This window comes from Oryzias melastigma, linkage group LG21, assembly GCF_002922805.2.
Source record: "Oryzias melastigma strain HK-1 linkage group LG21, ASM292280v2, whole genome shotgun sequence".
In the NCBI taxonomy this organism is placed as follows: Eukaryota; Metazoa; Chordata; class Actinopteri; order Beloniformes; family Adrianichthyidae; genus Oryzias; species Oryzias melastigma.
Window position 1 is genome coordinate 17,785,721 of NC_050532.1, and position 19,389 is coordinate 17,805,109.

The 19,389-nt window shown below is 38.4% G+C and overlaps 1 protein-coding gene across 3 annotated transcripts in view; it reads left to right on the plus strand.

The window, feature by feature from the left end:
• The window catches only part of tanc1b (tetratricopeptide repeat, ankyrin repeat and coiled-coil containing 1b), a 109,209-nt gene that overhangs the window by 73,375 nt on the left and 16,445 nt on the right, over nucleotides 1-19,389 (plus strand). For all 3 annotated transcript variants that reach the window (XM_024286421.2, XM_024286423.2, XM_036209548.1), the window contains 8 exons: nucleotides 5,383-5,505; nucleotides 5,955-6,236; nucleotides 6,379-6,524; nucleotides 8,785-9,016; nucleotides 9,333-9,499; nucleotides 12,994-13,601; nucleotides 16,573-16,681; nucleotides 16,817-16,939. In XM_024286421.2, the coding sequence (XP_024142189.1) occupies nucleotides 5,383-5,505; nucleotides 5,955-6,236; nucleotides 6,379-6,524; nucleotides 8,785-9,016; nucleotides 9,333-9,499; nucleotides 12,994-13,601; nucleotides 16,573-16,681; nucleotides 16,817-16,939 (1,790 nt within the window). The remainder of the gene's footprint in view (nucleotides 1-5,382; nucleotides 5,506-5,954; nucleotides 6,237-6,378; nucleotides 6,525-8,784; nucleotides 9,017-9,332; nucleotides 9,500-12,993; nucleotides 13,602-16,572; nucleotides 16,682-16,816; nucleotides 16,940-19,389) is intronic.

Consider the following 19,389-nt stretch of genomic DNA (forward strand, 5'->3'; position numbering starts at 1 on the left):
GGGCGGGATTATTCCGTGCCAAGAGTCCAGCCCACAACTCAAGTTAATTTTTGATAAACTCCTACCAGTCTGCAGAGACTATGTCCTAGAAAATGATTTTTTTTTTTTTTTCTAAAAACAGCATAATTATAATTAAAAGACTGTTGGAAATGCGTTTAAAAATCGATCATTTGATGGCTGTAGTGGGTCTGCTTTCGTTGGCTGGTGTGAGGGAAGCCTCAGTTGCAGAAGTTCAGGCAGCTTGCAGAACTTTCCTGAGCTTCATGCAGTTGGAATGCATACATACACACTCACATGCACACACACTCACACAATCACACTACAGGAACAAAGCCAGACAGCTCAGTGCCGCAACACTGCATCTTAAAGCCGAGGCACTTTCTAAATGAAAATATGATGAGCAAATTAACATTTAATTGACTTTAATTTTAATTTTTCCTCTGCTGTTTATCAACTGGTTTGTTTACTCATTATTTAATGAAAAGACAGTTTAGTTGATTGTGTGATTGTATTGTCCTATCATCACTGTATCGGCACATAACACTTATCTTCACGCTTTCTTTGTTTTAACTGTACCGTTTTTGTTATTTTAGGAGTTAGCAATGCTTCGCTCACCAAATTAAACTGCTTTCACGGTTAACCTTGCCTTTAGAAATAGGATAGGATGATGTTAGGACAGGACAATGAAGGAAAAGAAATGCATCTCCAAAGTTGAGCGTTGCTGCAAGTAGACCAAAGGACCTTAAGTCCAATTCTCTCTTCTGCATGCAGCAGGCGGGTGAACAGACGGTTTCAAAGGAAGGCCCGCCTGAAGTAAAAGAAAAAAAAAATCATCAGAATACAACTCACCACGTTTGTAAAGCTTCAAAGCACAGAGCTCAAAACTGGGAGTTTTATCAGTTGAGGTGTGCGAGAACGGCTGTGGTTTCAGACTAAGGGGAAAAAAGGAGATGATTACAGTGAGAAAGAAGTGCTTTGGAGTTTTGCTCCTTGAAAGAATCCTAAAAAAAACCCTGCATGACTTGGCAAAAAGGAGAAATGGAAAACACGCTGGATTTTTTATGCTTGAAAATAAAGACCACTGGGAATACATTTTTTAAGCTATTCAAATGGATCGTTGTGCTTCAAATTTGATGTATTTACTTTACATAAAAATGTTTAAAACTCCTAAATAAGAGGACATTTTTAGTGTCTATTTATTGCATTGTTGAATTTGTCTGTCTCATGCCTACATCTTCCAAAGTTGGCACATCCCATTCTGTCTTGTGCTCATAAGATTACATCTTTCTCTCCCTCCTTTCTTTCCACACTCGGTACGAGTCGGGATCCTTGATAAATGCCGCACTAGTTTCTGATTACAAACCGCTATCAACCTCCAGAGACTGAATCTTTTGCTTATCATTTTTATGTCTTGCAATTCTCTCCAGTTTAATTCTCTGCTGCTACCCAACATTGTGCCGTGTGTTCGCATGCAAATTTGTGCAGCACGTGGACAGAAATGATGTACACATGTGTGCAGCGGAGGGGTGAAGAAGGGGGTTGATGCTCTTTTGGAAAGCATTTATTTGGCAAGTGAGGCTGAGTCCTCTGCTGCCAGGGTGTCTGCTTGGGAACACTGGGGCGGGGGAATTTCTCTGATACCCTGGTGAACTCATCCAGTGGGAGCACTTTCCAAAGCTTTAGCTGGAGGGATTTAGTCCCTGTTTGGCTAATTGTGTGCCTGTCTGAGTATTTCCATTTGGTGCAATACAGTAGTGGAAATATTTGATAATTACCACTATCCCTTCAGTTGGTGCTGTTACATTTAAGTCGTTTTGGCTTCTTTAAGTTTTAGTGAAGCAAAACTGAGTAATTATGTGTTTGCTGTTTGTGCTAAATGTGCTGAAATATGTCCAATAGAGCTGCTCAGAGTGCAGGTCACTGCAATAAAGGCCTTCTTTTATTTTCTGTCGCAGCTCCAGTCGACAGGTTTTAATTAGTGTGACATTCCAGAGGGCAAGTTAGCAACTAAGTGACACCAAAGAGGGAATTTGGGTGTTGGTGACGGTCTGTAGAAGGTCTGATTCTAACACGAGAAAGTACTGCTGCTACACAAAGGCCTTCATCGGAGTCGTAAAAGTTACTCAACAGACTTAGTTCATTTCAGAAATCCGGATTTTGTTTTTTACCTGTTGCTTTTATGAATTCTGCCTACTGCCAAAAAGTGAAACTCAATGTACTGTGAGACAAAAAAGTATTTACCGGTAGTAAGCCACCAATAATGCGAGTTCTCCCACGTAAAAAGATGAGAGAGGCCTGTAATTGTAATCATAGATATATCTCAACTATGAGAGACAAAATAAAAAACAATAATCTAGAAAATCACATTGTCTAATTTTTAAAGAATTTATATGTAAATTATGGTGGAAAATCAGTATTTGGCCACCTATAAACAAGAAAGATTACTTGCTCTCACAGATCTGTAACTTCTCTAAGAGAATCCTGTCTTCTACTCGTTACCTGTATTAATGGAACCTGTTTGAACTCATTATCTATATTAAAGACACCTGTCTGCAACCTCAAACAGTCATACCACTTACTCCACTAAGACCAAAGAGCTGTCTAAGGACACCAGAAACAAAGTTGTTGCCCTGCATCAGGCTGGGAAGACTGAATCTACAATAGATAAACAGCTTGGTGGGAAGAAGTCAACTGTGGGAGAAAATATTAGGAAATGGAAGACATACAAGACCACTGATAATCTCCCTCCACCTGGGGCCCCATGCGAGATCTCACCCTGTGGGGTCGAAATGATCTCAAGAATGATGAGCAAAAATCCCAGAACCACACGGGGGACCTAGTGAATGACCTGCAGAGAGCTGGACCAAAGTAACAAAAGTTAACATCAGTAACACACTACACCACCAGAGACTCAAATCCTTCAGTTCCAGAGGTGTCTCGCTCCTAAAGCCGGAACATGAGCAGGCTCATGTAAAGTTTGCTCGAGAGCATTTGGTTGATCCAGAAGAGGATTGGGAGAATGTCCTATGGTCAGATGAAACCATTATAGAAATTTTTGGTAAGAACTCTACTGTTTGGAGGAGAAAGACTGTTGAGTTGCATCCGAAGAGCGTCTTCTGTAAAGCATGAGGGTGGAAACATCATGCTTATGGCCTGTTTTTCAGCAAAGGGACCAGGATGACTGATCCGTGTAAAGGAATGAATGAATTGCGTTCATGTATCAACAAATTTAGAGTGAAAACCTCCTTCCATCAGTATTGAGGATGAAAAGTCTTTCAGCATGACAACGATCCCAAACACACTGCTTGGGTAATGAAGGAGGGGCTTCTTAGGAAGTATTTCAAGGTCCTGGAGTGGACTAGCTAGTCTCCAGATCTTAACACCATAGAAAATCTTTTTGAGTGAGTTGAAAGTCCGTGTTGCCCAGCAACAGCCTCAAAACATCACTGCTCTAGAGAAGATCTGCTTGGAGGAATGGACCAAAATACCAGCAACAATTTGTGAAGACTTAGAGAAAATGTTTAACTGCTGTCATTGCCAACAAAAAGTATATAACAAAGAATTGTGTTTAAGTTTTGTTGATAAATACGTATTTTCAACCATAATTTACAAATATATTCTTTAAAAATCCAACAATGCAATTTTCTGGATTTTTTTCTCATTTTGTCTCTCATAGTTGAGGTACACCGATGATGAATATTAAACACATCTCTCATATTTTTAGGTGGGACAAAATTTCAGTTGTCTTTCCAAAACCAATTTATATAATTCAAAAATGTTTTATATAAATATTGCTTCAAAACAAACACAGATGGAGCTTTGTAAAATGAAAATCTCTTTAAAGAAAACTAATTAAAGTGTTTGATCGATCATCAGTACTTTCTAAGTGAAGATCTGTGCAAAGTAGACATCTTTTGGATGGAAAATTTCTCAGAATTCCCATCTTCATCTCTGCAAAATGCTCTTTTAAAAAAAATATTGTTATAAGAATGAAATACTTATTGACAAACGTTTGCAGCAGTACAATGGTTATGGATTTGTACCCAAGAAATCTGAAATTATTAAAAGTCTCTGCAGTAAAACGGGAATCAGCAATTATTTTTTTTCTAACTTGTTCCATTGGACTTGGATTTCCTCAAAGATAAAGGCAGTGTTTCCTGTCTGTGCAGTGAATTAGGGAGTTTATGGAGACAGAAAACAGTCACTGTCCTGCTGAGGTCAGAGCTGTGCAGTCCGAGGCCGCTGTTTTTTCAGTTCTTTTAGACTCATCTGTAGTCTTTAATATGATGCATCATAGGTCAGTTTCTGACTTTGTTCATTTGTTCAAATTAGCTGGCATCAATTTAGCAGGTGAAGTAACATCACTACTAGATCAAAACCGAAAATAAGGTAGTTTTTTTTGGAATAATTAAATATAAACTCGAGTTATTTGGTTTGGAAAGTCTTGGCCGTGTTTGTGCTGACTTATTTACATCTGGATGAGTTTTTCCCTGTTTGAGAAAAAGCTGGGAAAGCAAATTAGAGCAGATGTCTGATCTAATGTTCTCTAACTGTAAGCAAAAGCCAATACCCCACTGTGTTTTATCCGCTCTTCATTTAACTTCTGCAGTGCACATCAGACTTTGCTGCAGCTTGCAGCACCTCTTCTTTTTACCCCGCATGACACTCTGATCTTGGATTCTTTTCACAGCCTCGCATTTGGTTTCTGAATCGTTTTATAAGATTTCATTGATTTATTTAGAGCTCTTCAAGGTTTGCTAGCTTCATATTCCATGCATTTTCTGCACACACTAGTAAGAATGTTGTCTTAGAGTTAAAACAGCCTTTAGAGTTGCTCTTATGACTGTAAAAGCTTTAATTTATACAGAAATATGTCTGTTTGTGAACACATTACCCAAAATGTTGCTTTTATTTGAGTAACTACTTTGTTGGTCATTTATTCTTGCTTAATTTGGTGGGGTTTTTTTAGCATTCTTGTTTTATTTGTATGTTTTTATGACTTCCTTTGGTCAGCTTTGTTGTGCCTGATAAATAAATGTGACCTTGACCCACTGCTATCCAGTGTGTAGCTGTCAGATGAAATCAAAGAAAAACAAAGAACATGAGGCTTTGACTTTGGATGCTATTCTCTCTGCTGCAGTATACTAGTGCTCACAAACACATGCACACACACGTGCACTGCCTTTAGCAAACCAGAAATGTCAGAGCACACTGGTTTGTTTCTCCTTCATTTATCATTTCATATACGGCAGTAACATTTTAAAGCACTGTCCGATTCTGTCATGTTTTTCTGATTTTTATATTCTTATTTTTTTAATAAGGAAACTTCCCCAAAAAAGTTTAGGGAAGTCTGCTTCATTTCCTTCTTTTTTATGTTTACAGCAACCAGTTCCACAAAGTTAGAAGACTTGAGCTATCTGGATGAACAGCGCAACACTCCCCTGAGGACATCCATCCGTCTGCCCTGGCACAACACAGGAGGACGCCCACCTCACGACTCCAAAGGTGACTGTGCTGGAATTTATTGTTCATTTTAAAGACACCGTAATCCTTTTTGTGGTCGATGCAGTTCACAAAAACGATTTTACTATACTTTTTTGCTTTGATTGTATTTATTTATTTATTTTTTTGTTTTCTTAAATTTATGTGTAACTTCCTGCTCCTAACATCTATTATTGGATGAAATTGTAGCTTGAAAGCTGTGAATTTTCTATTTTTAATTTTAAGAAATACAACACATTAGATAATTAACTTAAGAACAAATCTAGATATGACTGGGATAAAACTGTTTTTTTGTGTATTAAATACTATAAATGTGTACTTCAAAGCAGTTATTCTTAATCCAATTATCTGTGGCACAATTCTTTAACTAATTTAACTACACTGAGTTTGGAAAATTTAAGTCAGCTTTTGCAAAAATAAGCCAATATTGTTGGGTTTTTTTTCGTCTTCAGCCCGCTTTTCTCCCTACAAACCGGCGGACATCATGCTCAAGCCTTTGCTGTTCGAGGTGCCCAGCATCACCACTGACTCTGTGTTCGTCGGCCGAGATTGGCTCTTTCAGCAGCTGGAAGACGTCCTAAAGGCCACTGAATCGAACGGCAACCAGGGCGCTGTCATTTTGGGCAGTGTGGGTCATGGCAAGACAGCCGTTATTTCCCGGCTCGTTGCACTGAGCTGCCACGGAGGACGCATGCGCCAGATTGCTTCCAATAGTCCGAGCGCGTCCCCGAAAGGTAACTCTTTAAAGTGTAGACATGCAATATGAATAATTTAATCTCCAAAATGTGACAGTACATTTACAGGCATGTTAATTGTGGTTTATGTAGACACATTAACATTGTGTATGTGGATTTATCTGTGTTTCATGTACTGCAGCCCAAAGCACAGAGCTTCTCCTCAGCCAGCCGGCTCAGGCCACGCCCCCTTCCAGTGCAGCAAACACACTGAGGACCAGCAACTGCCCAGGAACCCCCGAGGTGCAGCGGCGTCGAGAGGAGCCTGTGAAACGCCTGGCTTCAAAGGTATATGTCCTGGTGATGGATCCCAGAGTTTAAAGAAAGATGAGGCTGTCAATATAAACAGAAACCAGAGCAGCTTTTTGTGATGAAAAAAAATATGATTTCTTTTTTTAAATAAAAGAACCATAAAACATTACAACTCAGATCAGTTTTGACATTTCAGTCAATTTCTGCTTTGTAGTGTTTAAAAATCTATTATCTAGAAACCCTTAAACACTGTATTCAGCTGAGACTCTTTTATGAAACTGACTATTGTAAAAGATCATCTGATGTGTTTTTTTTCCACTCAATGGTTTAACAAGTTAATGGCTTTATGAGATCTATAAGAAATCACTGAGATCTCCTCATTTCTTGAATAAACTGTTTTCTTCCATTTTTAGTTTCAACTTTTTCATCATATTTTTTTTTTTAGCTTTTTGCCTAAATTACAGACAATTAACATTACAGTAGCTAACGGTAACGTGTTGATATTGGGCTCATCCTGGCAAGTCCTGGACAAAAGCAAAAATGGAAACATATGCAGAATAGGACAAAGAATGTGCATACATTCAGAGCACACAACCAAACAAAAATCATTTAAAAAAGTGACCCTCTTCTTGAAAAGTGTCAATTTTCTAGCTGAAGTTCATCAAATAAACCTGTAAATATAAGAAAACTCTTTGCAAAATTAAATGTAACTCATCCAATTTCAGATATTTTAGAAATAAGTTAACCGTTGAGTCTGCTAAAACTGTATTTTGATGCAGTTTGACACTTATCATTCTGCTTAACTAGCTAGGCATTAGCCAATATAGCAACTCTAAAACCCATCAAAACTCTAAACAAACAGGCTCTAAAAATATTAGACTGAAAGCCCGCCATCACATTAACATTAAAAAAACACAACCTGCTGGACTGGAATAACTATGTCAAATACAATGAATCAATTTTAATGTACAAAAGCCCTTCCTCCTTTACAGATATTTATGATAAGACACACAAAGGGAGATACTTGAGTAGTTTCCAGAGGTGAATGCATTGTTCCTCTCAGGTCAGACTGCGTTCTCTTATAGAGAATCTCACACCTGGAACACAAGAAGAGAACTGACAACACTGAGCTCATGTAGCAAACAGATAAAATCATGTTTTGAGGTAAATCTAAGAGACAGTATTAAATTGAATCAAAACTCAGGCATTTTCTCTAGTTAAGGCAGATTAGAAGCTTTTTAAAATGACATTTTGCATCCTAAATTGGTCATCTGTCTTTGCTGCCATGTCGTCTTGTGATGCTTGTCTAGTGGCGGCAACCTTACCAAAATAAAAGCCTAAATGTTCATATTTTCTGTCCAGTGAGAGTTGATTTGAGGGGGTCATCCTGCTTATCTGTTAAAGCCTCTTCACGTCTTGAACCAATTACTACGTAAAGTGTTTCCAACAGAGTCTCTCTCTTGGGCTGTTCTGCTGCTGCGTGTGAACGCTGATGCAACATCGAGCAGCTTCTGTCAATTCTTTGTAATCATCAATTCAAACACGGACTTCAAGGCTTTTTACATTTCCTGCTGCATTTGAAGCTTTGTGATTTATTCATTTGATGGATAAAACAACATACATTTATGTTTCTGCCACACACAGCAGGGGGAATGATTGATTGTAATTGCTTATTGATGAAGAGATGAGTGTAATTTCCGTACAATGCTGAGATTTAAATGACTTTTTAGCTTCACACTTTTTAGCACTGAGCTGGACATCTTCAACTTCCCTCTGCTTTCAAAGCAGATAGCTTCTAAGATTGGGAGACTTGTGAAAAGGCGCAAACTTTACTTCCTCAGAATCAAGTCCCAAACATCAGTAATTGATAAATCAGGAAGAAAGACAAATCTCTTAAAATAGCTAGTCTAAAAATAGGAAAAGAACACTAATTCTAAGAAATTAATTAAGTTTAATTAAAATATCTGTGCATGCAACAAGTAATTCTTACTTAACCAAAATTTTATAAGCTTTCAAAACCCAGAAACAGAGACTTTAAAGGGAAAAGAAGCTAGAATATCTGAAAGCAAGGTTTTAAATACTTTGCAAGTGTAAAATAATTTGCAGTGGATGTGTTCAGATACAATTTTAAACTGACTTACTGGTTTATCTTAAAAGTTACTGACAATAAAAAAAAATAAACTCATCATAGTTCCTACATCCCTCCAGCTGTGCACAATAGCAGATGTTCAGAAAGTTTTCTCTCTTGAGTAATCTCACCTTAACAGCATATTCTTGTTTCTCTTTTGTGTTTCAGGTGGTTGCATATCATTATTGTCAGGCGGATAACACATACACCTGTCTAGTGCCAGAATTTGTGCACAGCATCGCTGCACTGCTGTGCAGAGCTCATCAGCTCGGAGCGTATAGAGAGCTTCTGCTGAAGGAGCCACACCTACAGAGCATGCTCAGTCTGCGCTCATGTGTCCAAGACCCCATGGCTGCCTTTCGAAGAGGAATTTTGGAACCACTAGTAAACCTTCGTAAAGGTAAAAAAAAAAAAACTAGAATTTTAATCTTTTTTTTTAATTTATCCTGTTTTTTCAGGCAAAATTGTGTTTTTTGTGTGTTTTTAGCACATTATTGTAACATTTTTTTCATTATAGTGGACATATATAAAACAATTTAAAATTAAAACTGTATTTCTCTCAATGTCAAGACACTATATCTTAAAAAATGTCACAAGCTTTTTGATTTTACAAAAAACAAAAATATATTTGGAGTGGGACTTTAATGTTTGGGTGTGTACATCTAATTTTAATCCCTAGAGCAATATTTGGACATTGTGTGTGTTTTTGTTGATAGAAAGGAGAATTTCAGAAGAAGACCACATCATCTTGATAGATGGACTCAATGAAGCGGAGTTCCACAAGCCTGACTACGGGGACACCATTGCTTCCTTCATCGCCAAAATCATAACCAAATTCCCATCCTGGCTCAAGCTGGTGGTGACTGTCCGAGCCAACCTGTTGGTAAGTGAGCTCATCCTGTCTTTCTGTAAAAATGACTCTCCAGTGCAGTCAAAAATGGCTAAGAAATATCTAATGTTGCTTGCAGCTGTTGGTGAATGTGAGTTATTTTATTTTTTTTGTCATTTTGCTCTCAGTCCAAGTAAATCCAGCCAACTTCAAGCCTGATCTGTTGTCACTTCTTCTTGCAAAGCTCACTAGTTGACATAAAACCCTGTCAGTTTTGACAAATGTGGGAGTAAGTCTCTGCAGAGTCGAGCGTATCCAGTGACATTCCTGAATGAATTGACAGACTGTGACCCGGGAGTCCAAACTGCATGACAGGAAAGAGCAGCCAGTGTCTATGAGCTGACCATCAGCAGCACCGTTACAGCGTTTGGGTGTTCTCCCATTCACACTGTCAGTAGTGGAGAACAGCTAAAGATTGTCTGATGAGCCATGTGGCAATGATTGAATCTGAGATGATAAAGCTGCTGCTGACTGACATGAAGAAATGAGGTGATTAATTCTTAGGCAGAACCAGGTTCTGTTCGGTACTAGTGTGCAGTCTCCTTTCAATCTGTTTATTTCCTTAGTTATTACCATAAGTTGAAGTGACAAACCGTCTCTGTTCAGCTGGTATGTTTTGTAAACAAATATTTTGATACTTTTAGTCTAAAATTCAAAATATAAATTCAAGTTAAGAATACATTTTTCATTTTTTTTAAATAAAGAAAAACATCTAACAGTATAATTCTCTATATTATGTCATCAAAAAGATTGCTTTGTTGTCTTCTCTGGTTTTTATGACAGCTCAGACTGTGAGAGGTATGAACTCCTCTAATGAAAAACATTCTTCCATCAGTCAGGTTCCATACTTCTCATTTAGCAGCTGACAGATGAGTTTTGCCGCATGAAGAAATGTCAGAGACTATAATACCTTCTAGAAATGATATTTCTTCAGATATTCATGGACAATTTGTGTTTTATTTATTATTACAGTTACTGTGTTCCTATGTTTAGCTGTATTTTTCTGCTTTGAAAGACTGAAAATATTTTATTTTATCGAGTTCAAAAATTAAGTCCTGTTTCTTACTATTTCCATACTAATTTGTTTGTGATTCCTTCTGATTTAACTGGATTTTGAAGTTCAGATTGCAAAGTTATGCAATATTTTTTTTAGAAATAAAAATGCTTTATCTATTTTTATTAAAATATTTAATTTAACCCTTATATTGATGTGTGATCCCTTTGCAATTTCCCCATTGTGGGACTAATAAAGGTTTTTTTTTCTCTTACATGACAAAAATGGACAGAGGGGGACATGATTTTATGTCTGCCACGGACACCAGTGAAGATAAAAAAAATTAATTGCGTTGTCTTGTGGTGTCCAGATGACACCGCTTTCAATGTAAACATGCCTAGAATAGCACAAGGGTTAATGCAAAAACATGATAAAGATCCGAATCTAAGGCAAAAGATCAATTATTCTCCGATCAAACCAGGATTTTAACTATTTAAATTATGTTTGAATGGTCGTGGACATTCGTGTGTCATAACATATTTGATCACAAGGATTTTGTCATGCTCTTACATTTAAAATTGATATATTTTTATTAAAATTCTAATTGTTTAAAACAAAATGAGTTTATCAGAATTCAATTTAGCAAATTTCCTTGACTTTCATCTACGAAAAAGAGTTGATGCTTTTACTTTGAAAATAAGAACCTTCACCGACATTACATTAAAGAGTTATTCATTTATGGCTACACCAGTGCATTCGGTTTGAATAGATTATACTTAAATGGCAACATTATTCTGCAATTTCAGAGCAATAATCTTCTCTATATTTATAAAGATTCCAAATCCACAAACTTAGATGTTTCAAATATTCATACTCAACATTTTTGGGAACAGATTGTGAATATCCAAAAAATACTAATACTTGTTGCAGCATTATTGATTAGCATAGGACACTTTTGAGGTCATTTTCATTATGGTTGATTTTATGACCAAACCATGTCTACAAACTGAAATTAACAAAAATCATCAAACTGACTGGTCTGTAAGAGTCTTTGGAAGAGGCCTTGACTGCTCAGAAGTTGAGGAATTGATCATCACCTATCAGTTAAATAGCCACATTTGTGCATGATTCAAGAATGAATTTATTGTATCATGTGACTAATCAAAAACTTATTATATCTTTTTTTTAAATTGTGCATTGAATTGCTGACATCAGAAAGCAGTTGTATAGTTTCCAATGAAACTTGCTGGTGGTGCGTCTCACACCAGCTGTTCCCTCTGGAACATCTCACTGAAGCCTGCTGTGTTGGCAGTAATCTGCTAAGCGCTCACCCCGCTCCTGTGTGATGTTGCAAACTGAGATGTTAGTTGATCAGAACTTTCTATGTCGAACCTCAAAAATAGCATTTTTGCTTCTTACACAATATATTTGTTTGAAATAACTGTGTTCATACTCTGAGACCTTTTGATCTTGCACCATGTGTTGCTAACGTAATGCAATTTATGCTTGCCGTTTTATCAATCACAATTTGAGTTTTGATGGGAAGATATTTTTATCGTCTCAACTGACTGACTAAACATTTTTTTTTTCTTTTTTTGCGAGGAAGGGGATCAACACTGTGGAAAACATTTTTTAATTACAGAGAATTCGTGCGTCAGTCTTTGAACTTGTTCTGAAGCAGAAAAACAGCCTGCAGGACGGTTCTGCTGCTTCTCCAGACTTTTAAAGCGTGGATGCTGTCTGCAGCAGTTCTCTTTGAAGCCGTTTATGAGGCACTGATATTGAAGCTGTTTAGAAAGAATGCCGTTAATTGTCTTGATCTCGAACATCTGATTGTGTGACATTACAAGACCTAAAATTCAATGACGAAAATGAAAGTAGTATTTTTTCTGTTTTTCCAATAGGAATAATTGTAGCAGGCATTTCTTGCTAGATTAACATCCAATTTTACATCTTTTTTATAACGATCAACATTGTGGATTCTAGCACATAAATGTGTCTGTTTGCTGCTCCCTGTCATGATGAAGGAGCGAGTATTATCTCACTAAGGGAATGTTTCTCCAGCCTCTGACAGACAGAGGATTGGAGGATTAAGGTGCATTGATTTCCTCAGCCTGCAGGACATGGATTGAAATGTGAGCTCTGGCTAAGACCCCTGCTTGCCTGCTAGCCACTATACAATCCATCCCCTGCCTGGTAATACTTACTTCCCAAGTCCCGTCTTTCTCATAGACTCATTTCTCGCAGTAACGGGTGTCTGCTTGGGCCTGATAGCTCAGCGAAATAGCCTCCCCACCGCTCACGGAACCTGCTCCGATAATGAATGCAAGCAGGTGAAATTTTTTAATGGCAGCTCAGACTGTGAAGAATACTTTTGAACTTAATCTCCTCTGCTATCAAGGGAAGAAAACTTGATTGTATCGTACATGTGGATGTTTTAGGTTGGACAAGGCAGCATCAGTTCTGTAACTGTTCTTAATTTGTCTTTTTTTAGGAGATTACCAGCCTCCTGCCCTTCGCCAAGATCTCCCTGGATGAGTTTTCTGACAACAAAGAGATACCCAATGACCTTAACGCATATATCCAATACCGCATCAATGGCAGCAAGGATATTATGAACAATATTAGCCTTAATGGCAAAGCCGATTCTGCGAGCGTGAGCCGGCTCAGCAGCCACTTGATCTCACGCAGCCAGGGCTCCTACCTGTACCTCAAACTCACTCTGGATCTGTTCGAGAGAGGCCACCTGGTGATCAAAAGTGCCAGCTACAAAGTCGTGCCTGTCTCATTGACTGAGCTGTACCAGTTACAGTGCAACATGAAGTTCATGACCAATTCGGCCTTCGAGCGCACCCTGCCTATCCTCAACGTGGCCCTGGCTTCCTTGCACCCGCTGACGGACGAGCAGCTGTTTCAGGCCATCAACGCCGGCTCCGTCCGCGGAGAACTGCAGTGGGAGGACTTTCAGCAGCGCCTGGACCTGCTCTCGTCCTTCCTCATCAAAAGGCGGGACAAGACGCGCATGTTTTGCCACCCCTCCTTCAGAGAGTGGCTGGTGTGGAGAGCCGATGGAGAGAGTACAGACTTCCTCTGCGACCCCAGGTCAGTCACGTACACCCAGCAGCTAGTCTTGAAGAACGTGGGCTTCTTGTGCATGCATGACAAACTAATAACTCATTTTTACAACATTCTTGCACAGTGCATTACAAGTAGAGCTTGTCTGCTGCAGCACATGCTTGAGCTGTGGCTTGATAAGCTTGCAGTAGTAAAATTGATGTCTCTAAAGTGGGATGCTTAATGTAAATCATATGTCCTGTAATTTAGTCTGAAAGCTCTGATGGAAATTCTGCCCATTGAATAAAAACAATGGCCAGGTTTTAGTTCTCAGCGGGGCTCCCAATTAAGTGCTCCGGCTGTCTGAGCTGGAGTTGGTGCTTTGCATGCAAAGAGGGAGCGCGTATGAAAAGTTTGTAGAAAGCTTCAATCAGTCACTCCGCATGAGTCACTTCTGAGTCAGAGGGAAATCAGTTTGAGATGTTCAAGGTAGAATAATCCCAACCATCAGCTTGTAGTGCTGCAGCACTGATATTTAAAGCAACTCATGAAAACTCACGATTGATAAAATTTGTATTTGATATATTTATTCTACACACTTTGTTTGGATAGGTAAAGTCTGGTGCTTTCAAGTCTGTAATGTAATTTCCTTTGCTGATAATGCACCAGCACCCACTCTGATCATCTTTTGATGTATTTTAAAAGTGTTCCCAGTCGTCTTTTAATTGTGATCATGCACTTTTTAGCCAAAATCAAAAATGTTCTGCTTTATTTTCTTTATGTAATTCCTCCATCATCAGCGAAATTCCACAAGAACATGTTAAAAACACCAAAAATATCATTTTCACGTTTATAAAGTCTTCTTTTGCCTGTTTGTCAGAGTGGAGCTCGTCTTTCTACCTCCTCTCAGCTCATACTCAGGGCTGTCTAAGAGCGTGGGAAGTTCTCATCCCACCAGGCTTGCCCTTTGTCTTAAGTGGAGCTAACTAGTCTGGAATTTCACTGCAGGTGGAGTTACAAATGTTAGTAATCTCCACAGTTGAAGGATTAATCTCGCCTTCAAGATGCACAGAAGATCCAGTGTTTGAGGGCGTTAGCCACCAGGTCAGAGTTGCTGTGAGACTTAAGTCGGATCAGCCTTCAGTCGCAGAAGGAGTTAAATACAGAAGCTAAACCTTTTTTTTTTTTTTTAAATTAGAAACTTTCACAGAAAAAATGCATACTAACTAAGCAAATAAATAAATGTAGTTGATAACCTTTAAATATGTGGGTACATACCTTTTGTTTTCAGACTAGAACCATTGTGCCTACATTAGATGGTTCATTATTTTTCATTGAAGCTCATAACTCTGTTTTTTTTTTGTTAAGAGTAAATCAGAGCTCATAAAACCACCAGATGTTGGCACTCAAAAATAAAACCCATCATGCATCCTAAAATAAAGCTCAAGTCTGTTGGCTTTAGGACTGTAGCCCATTTAAAAACAAACCAGGTGCTTATCATCCCATTTGAAGACATTTTTTTATTTATTTGTGATTGTTTTTGAACTGTAGCATCAACGTAAAGACCCACTCCAATGAAAATTGTGTTTTCATTTTCCTTATGGTATATAAAAAAATATGCTTAAAACTGCATTTCTGAGTATTTCTTTATGCAAATTGTGAAAAATCAAGAGCAGATAAAAAAATGCAGTTTTAAAAAGCTCTCTGAGCCAAAGTCTCCCTGCTCCGCTCCATTCTGATGCATCCACTTGCAGACAAATAAATCCATTAACGTCTCTGTTTTCCTCGTCTGACCTGACATCTGGCTCAAAATTTTATGGCTAGATAGCTCCAATATGGCTCGCCGTTTTAGTTGCACCACTATTGTTAGCTTGGGGTTGTGAGGGGCTGTAAGGTGGAGGGAGACAGTGTAAACAAAAAAGGATGATGGGATATCATCTGGCTCAAAATTATCCAGCTGAATGGCTCCAATATTGCTCGCCATTTTTGTTGCACCGCTAATGTTAGTGTAGGGTTGTGAGGGGCTGTAGCTAGTGGCAGGGAGTGTAATAAAAAAAGGGATGATGGGATATCCTCTGGCTTAAAATTGTACTTAGGACTAGCTCCGATATTACTCGCCATTTTTTGTTGCACCGCTAATGTGAGCTTGAAGTTGTGAGGGGTGCTCTGTACAAACTATGTCCCAAAAAAACAACACAGTTTTTTAGAATTTTGGCTAAAAAAAGTGCATACTCATAATTAAAAAAAACTGCTGGAAACACTTCACATTGGAGTAGACTTTACATACACCAAATAAAAATGTGCTATTTTGGGGAAAATACTTTGAAGTTGCTGCAACAATCCTTGTAAAGGTGTGTTTTATTGGTTAAAGTTGGGTAGTTGGTAAGTCGAGCTAAATCAATGATCAAAAAGTTTGTATTTGTACTGACGAACTCTTATAATTAGTGATTTCATCCACTCAGACAAAGAAACATATTGTGTTTTTGCTTTTCATGTAAGGCAAAAAGAGAAGAGAATGTTGACCATTAGCATGCCTCTAACTGCATTCTGTGTCACACATCTACTCACACAGTATGTTTCTAAATTGAACCATGCCAGAGATTCAAATTCTGGTCATTTACAACCTTCCTACTGCATTATTAAAACAAACAAAGGCTTTTACTGTTGCACAAGCAGACAAAAGCTGTACACGCTGTGCCTCTGTGATTCGGCACAAGTTGGGAATATTGTAACCAGATCAAATTGATCTGCATTCATGCATGTCCTTTTAATGAAGCTCCACATTAATTTGTGCCGTAGTGACTAAATAAAAGAGGACACGACGACCCGAGGCTGTTTTACATTTCTCCCCTTTCCTTGTGTTGGCCACCGCTCGGTATTACTTCTGTATTAGCACAAACCAGGGAGTACAAAGGGGACTCAAGGTGCTCTTCATCTCCAGAGTTATAATTGCTGTCATGAAAAACTGGATAAATGAGCAGTGGTTTCTCATCCTGATCACTGTTGTTGTTCAACTCAGGACTGGTCATGCTTTTATGGCCTTCATGTTATCCCGGCAAGAGGGGAAGCTGAATCGCCAGCAGACGATGGAGCTAGGACACCACATCCTCAAGGCGCATATCTTTAAGGTATTACTACAGAGGTTCCTCTTTGTGTGATACTTACTGGTTTTTTTTATCCTTTGAGAACAGATACAGCAGCCCTTGGCTGTTATTTGGAGAGAAGTACAGGAGTTTTATCTTCACCCTTTCATTTATTTACAGGGTCTGAGTAAGAAAACGGGCGTCTCGTCCAGCGTGCTTCAGGCGCTGTGGATCAGCTGCAGTACTGACGGCCTCTCTGCAGCCTTGGCATCCCTGAGGAACCTCTACACACCTAACGTGAAGGTAAAGAGTTTGCCAGCCTCAGGATGCAAAGTGGGTGTTCTAGAGTAACTGCAATTGAGAACTGGTTGGATTAGCTCATCTAGTAACCGTCTTTCTAGCATTGTGTTGTGGTATGGGTATATTTCCTGTGATGGTGTGTCAATTGAGAACCAAATTCATATGTACATTGATGACTTGTACGCTGCATGAAGCAGTTTATTTTGTCGTTCCTATTGACTATTGTTTTGAGCCTTTGGTGTGAACAATGGCACTGCCACAAATGGTCATAATCAACTTCCACTCACCTGGTAAGGAGTGGTATAGTCCAGTTAGTTTTGTTTAGCGGTTCCACTCAGCTAAGCCTCAGTTCCACTGAGGGGTTTGTTTTCATGGCCTATGCGTGGTGTAGACCTTCATTGTAGTGCGACGACTAGAAAAGCAAGTTTATTGCTTAACTTCTGGTACATCGTGTATAACAGGAATTTGATGTTTTTTGAAAGAAGATTGCGGACGGGACTAAAACCACAAAAAAAACGAATGCTTATAAACGTTGGGAGCATTAGCGTAAATAGTGGCGGTTTCTAATGTCATCATCACTTTCTGCCAATCAAAGGACGGCTACAGCGGGTCCACCTCAACTATTCTGTATGAACCTACAACCGATGGGGGGCCCAAGAGGTACAGTTGAGTACTGTTTAATGGGAACCGCTCAGTGGAAACAATACTTTAGTGGCCCTAATAGAAGAGTGTTTGTCCAGAGATAGGAAAGACTACAGTTCACCTCTCCTTCAGGAGATGGTTAAAAACTGAGGGATAAAAACGTTTCGCACATCTGGGTGTGTGACAATGGGACTTTAACTTTAGGCGTCTGCATTAAAGATGAAGATATCCCCTTTGACTGATCTGAGTATCTGAGGGTGACTTGACAGATTTGCAGAATTACATGGTCAACAACTTTGACGCAGCTCTCTCTAACTGCTGAACAAGAGAAGAAACTTCATGTTCAGCGGTGTGTCCAGAATCTGCTTTGGATAATAGAGTCAAAGTGTATAGAAGACACAGAGAACCCTTTACTGACAGCTAGGGCTGCCACAAACGATTATTTTAATAGTCGACTAATCACCGATTATTTTTTCCGATTAGTCGACTAATCGGGTCATGCACAAAGTGGATGTAAAACACACATCTTAACTATCATTCGCTTTAAAATAACTAAAAACTATATATATATTCACACTAGCATCATCATAGATGAAATGTAAGCTGAATTTGACCGCAAAAGATGCTAGTGATGATAGCTGAAGATGCTGATAGCCAACTAAAATATTAGTTTAAAGGCCAAATTAGCCTAATTAAAGCCTAGGTTAGCTAAAACAGCTAGCATGCAACTGAAATATTAGCTAAATTCCAAAACAGCCTAAAAAACTTAAACAAAAAAAAACTAAGCTAGCAAAGACAGCTAGCATGTCTGAAATAAAAAAAAACCAAAATAGCCTAAAAAACCTTAATAAATGCCAAAATAGTCCAATAAACTAGCATAATACCATTATAACTTTCAACTTTACTATACTCTGACTCCATATAGTACAAAGTAACGACTAATCGACTATTAAATTAGTCGTCGACTATTTTAATAGTCGATTAGTCGTCGATTAGTCGACTAATCGTGGCAGCCCTACTGACAGCTACGCTGCTGAGCATGATGTCTTTTGCTGGAAAAACTAAGCCTGTCATCATTGGAGGCAGTTTTAACGCAGACATGGAGGTGAGATTCTGCAACCAGTGGTAGTTCAATATCTTCATAGAGTAGGTTGCTTTGTAGATACCACCTTTATGGTTTGGGGATGGAAAAGATGAAACGACATTAGGGTTACCACGATTAGTCGACTAACTGACTATTAAAATAGTTGACAACTAATTTAATTGTTGATTAGTTGTTACTTAATATTATATGGCGTCAGAGTGTAGTAAAGTTAAACGTTATAATGCCATCATGCTAGCTTTTTGGACTATTTTAGCATTTATTAAGGTTTTTTAGGCTACTTTGGAGTTTAGCTAATATTTCAGCTACCTGCTAGCCATTTTGGCTAACTAAGGCTTTTATGTAGTTTTTGGCTGGTTTGGAATTTAGCTGATTTTCAGCTACATGCTAGCTGTTTTGGCTAACTAAAGCTTTTTCATTTTTTAAGGATAATTTGGCGTTCATTAGCTTCAGTGTTTTAGCTATCAACTTCAGCATTTATAACTATCAATTTCAGCATCTTCAACTATAGTCACTTCCATCTTCAGCAACCAAATTCAGCTTACAGCATTCACAGATAATGGTATATATCTAGTTTTTATTTAGTTAAAAACTAATGATGTATATTTTACATCCACTTTGTGCATGACCCGCTTAGTCGACCTATCAGAAAAACTAATAGGTGATTAGTCGACTATTAAAATAATCGTTTGTGGCAGCGCTAAACGAA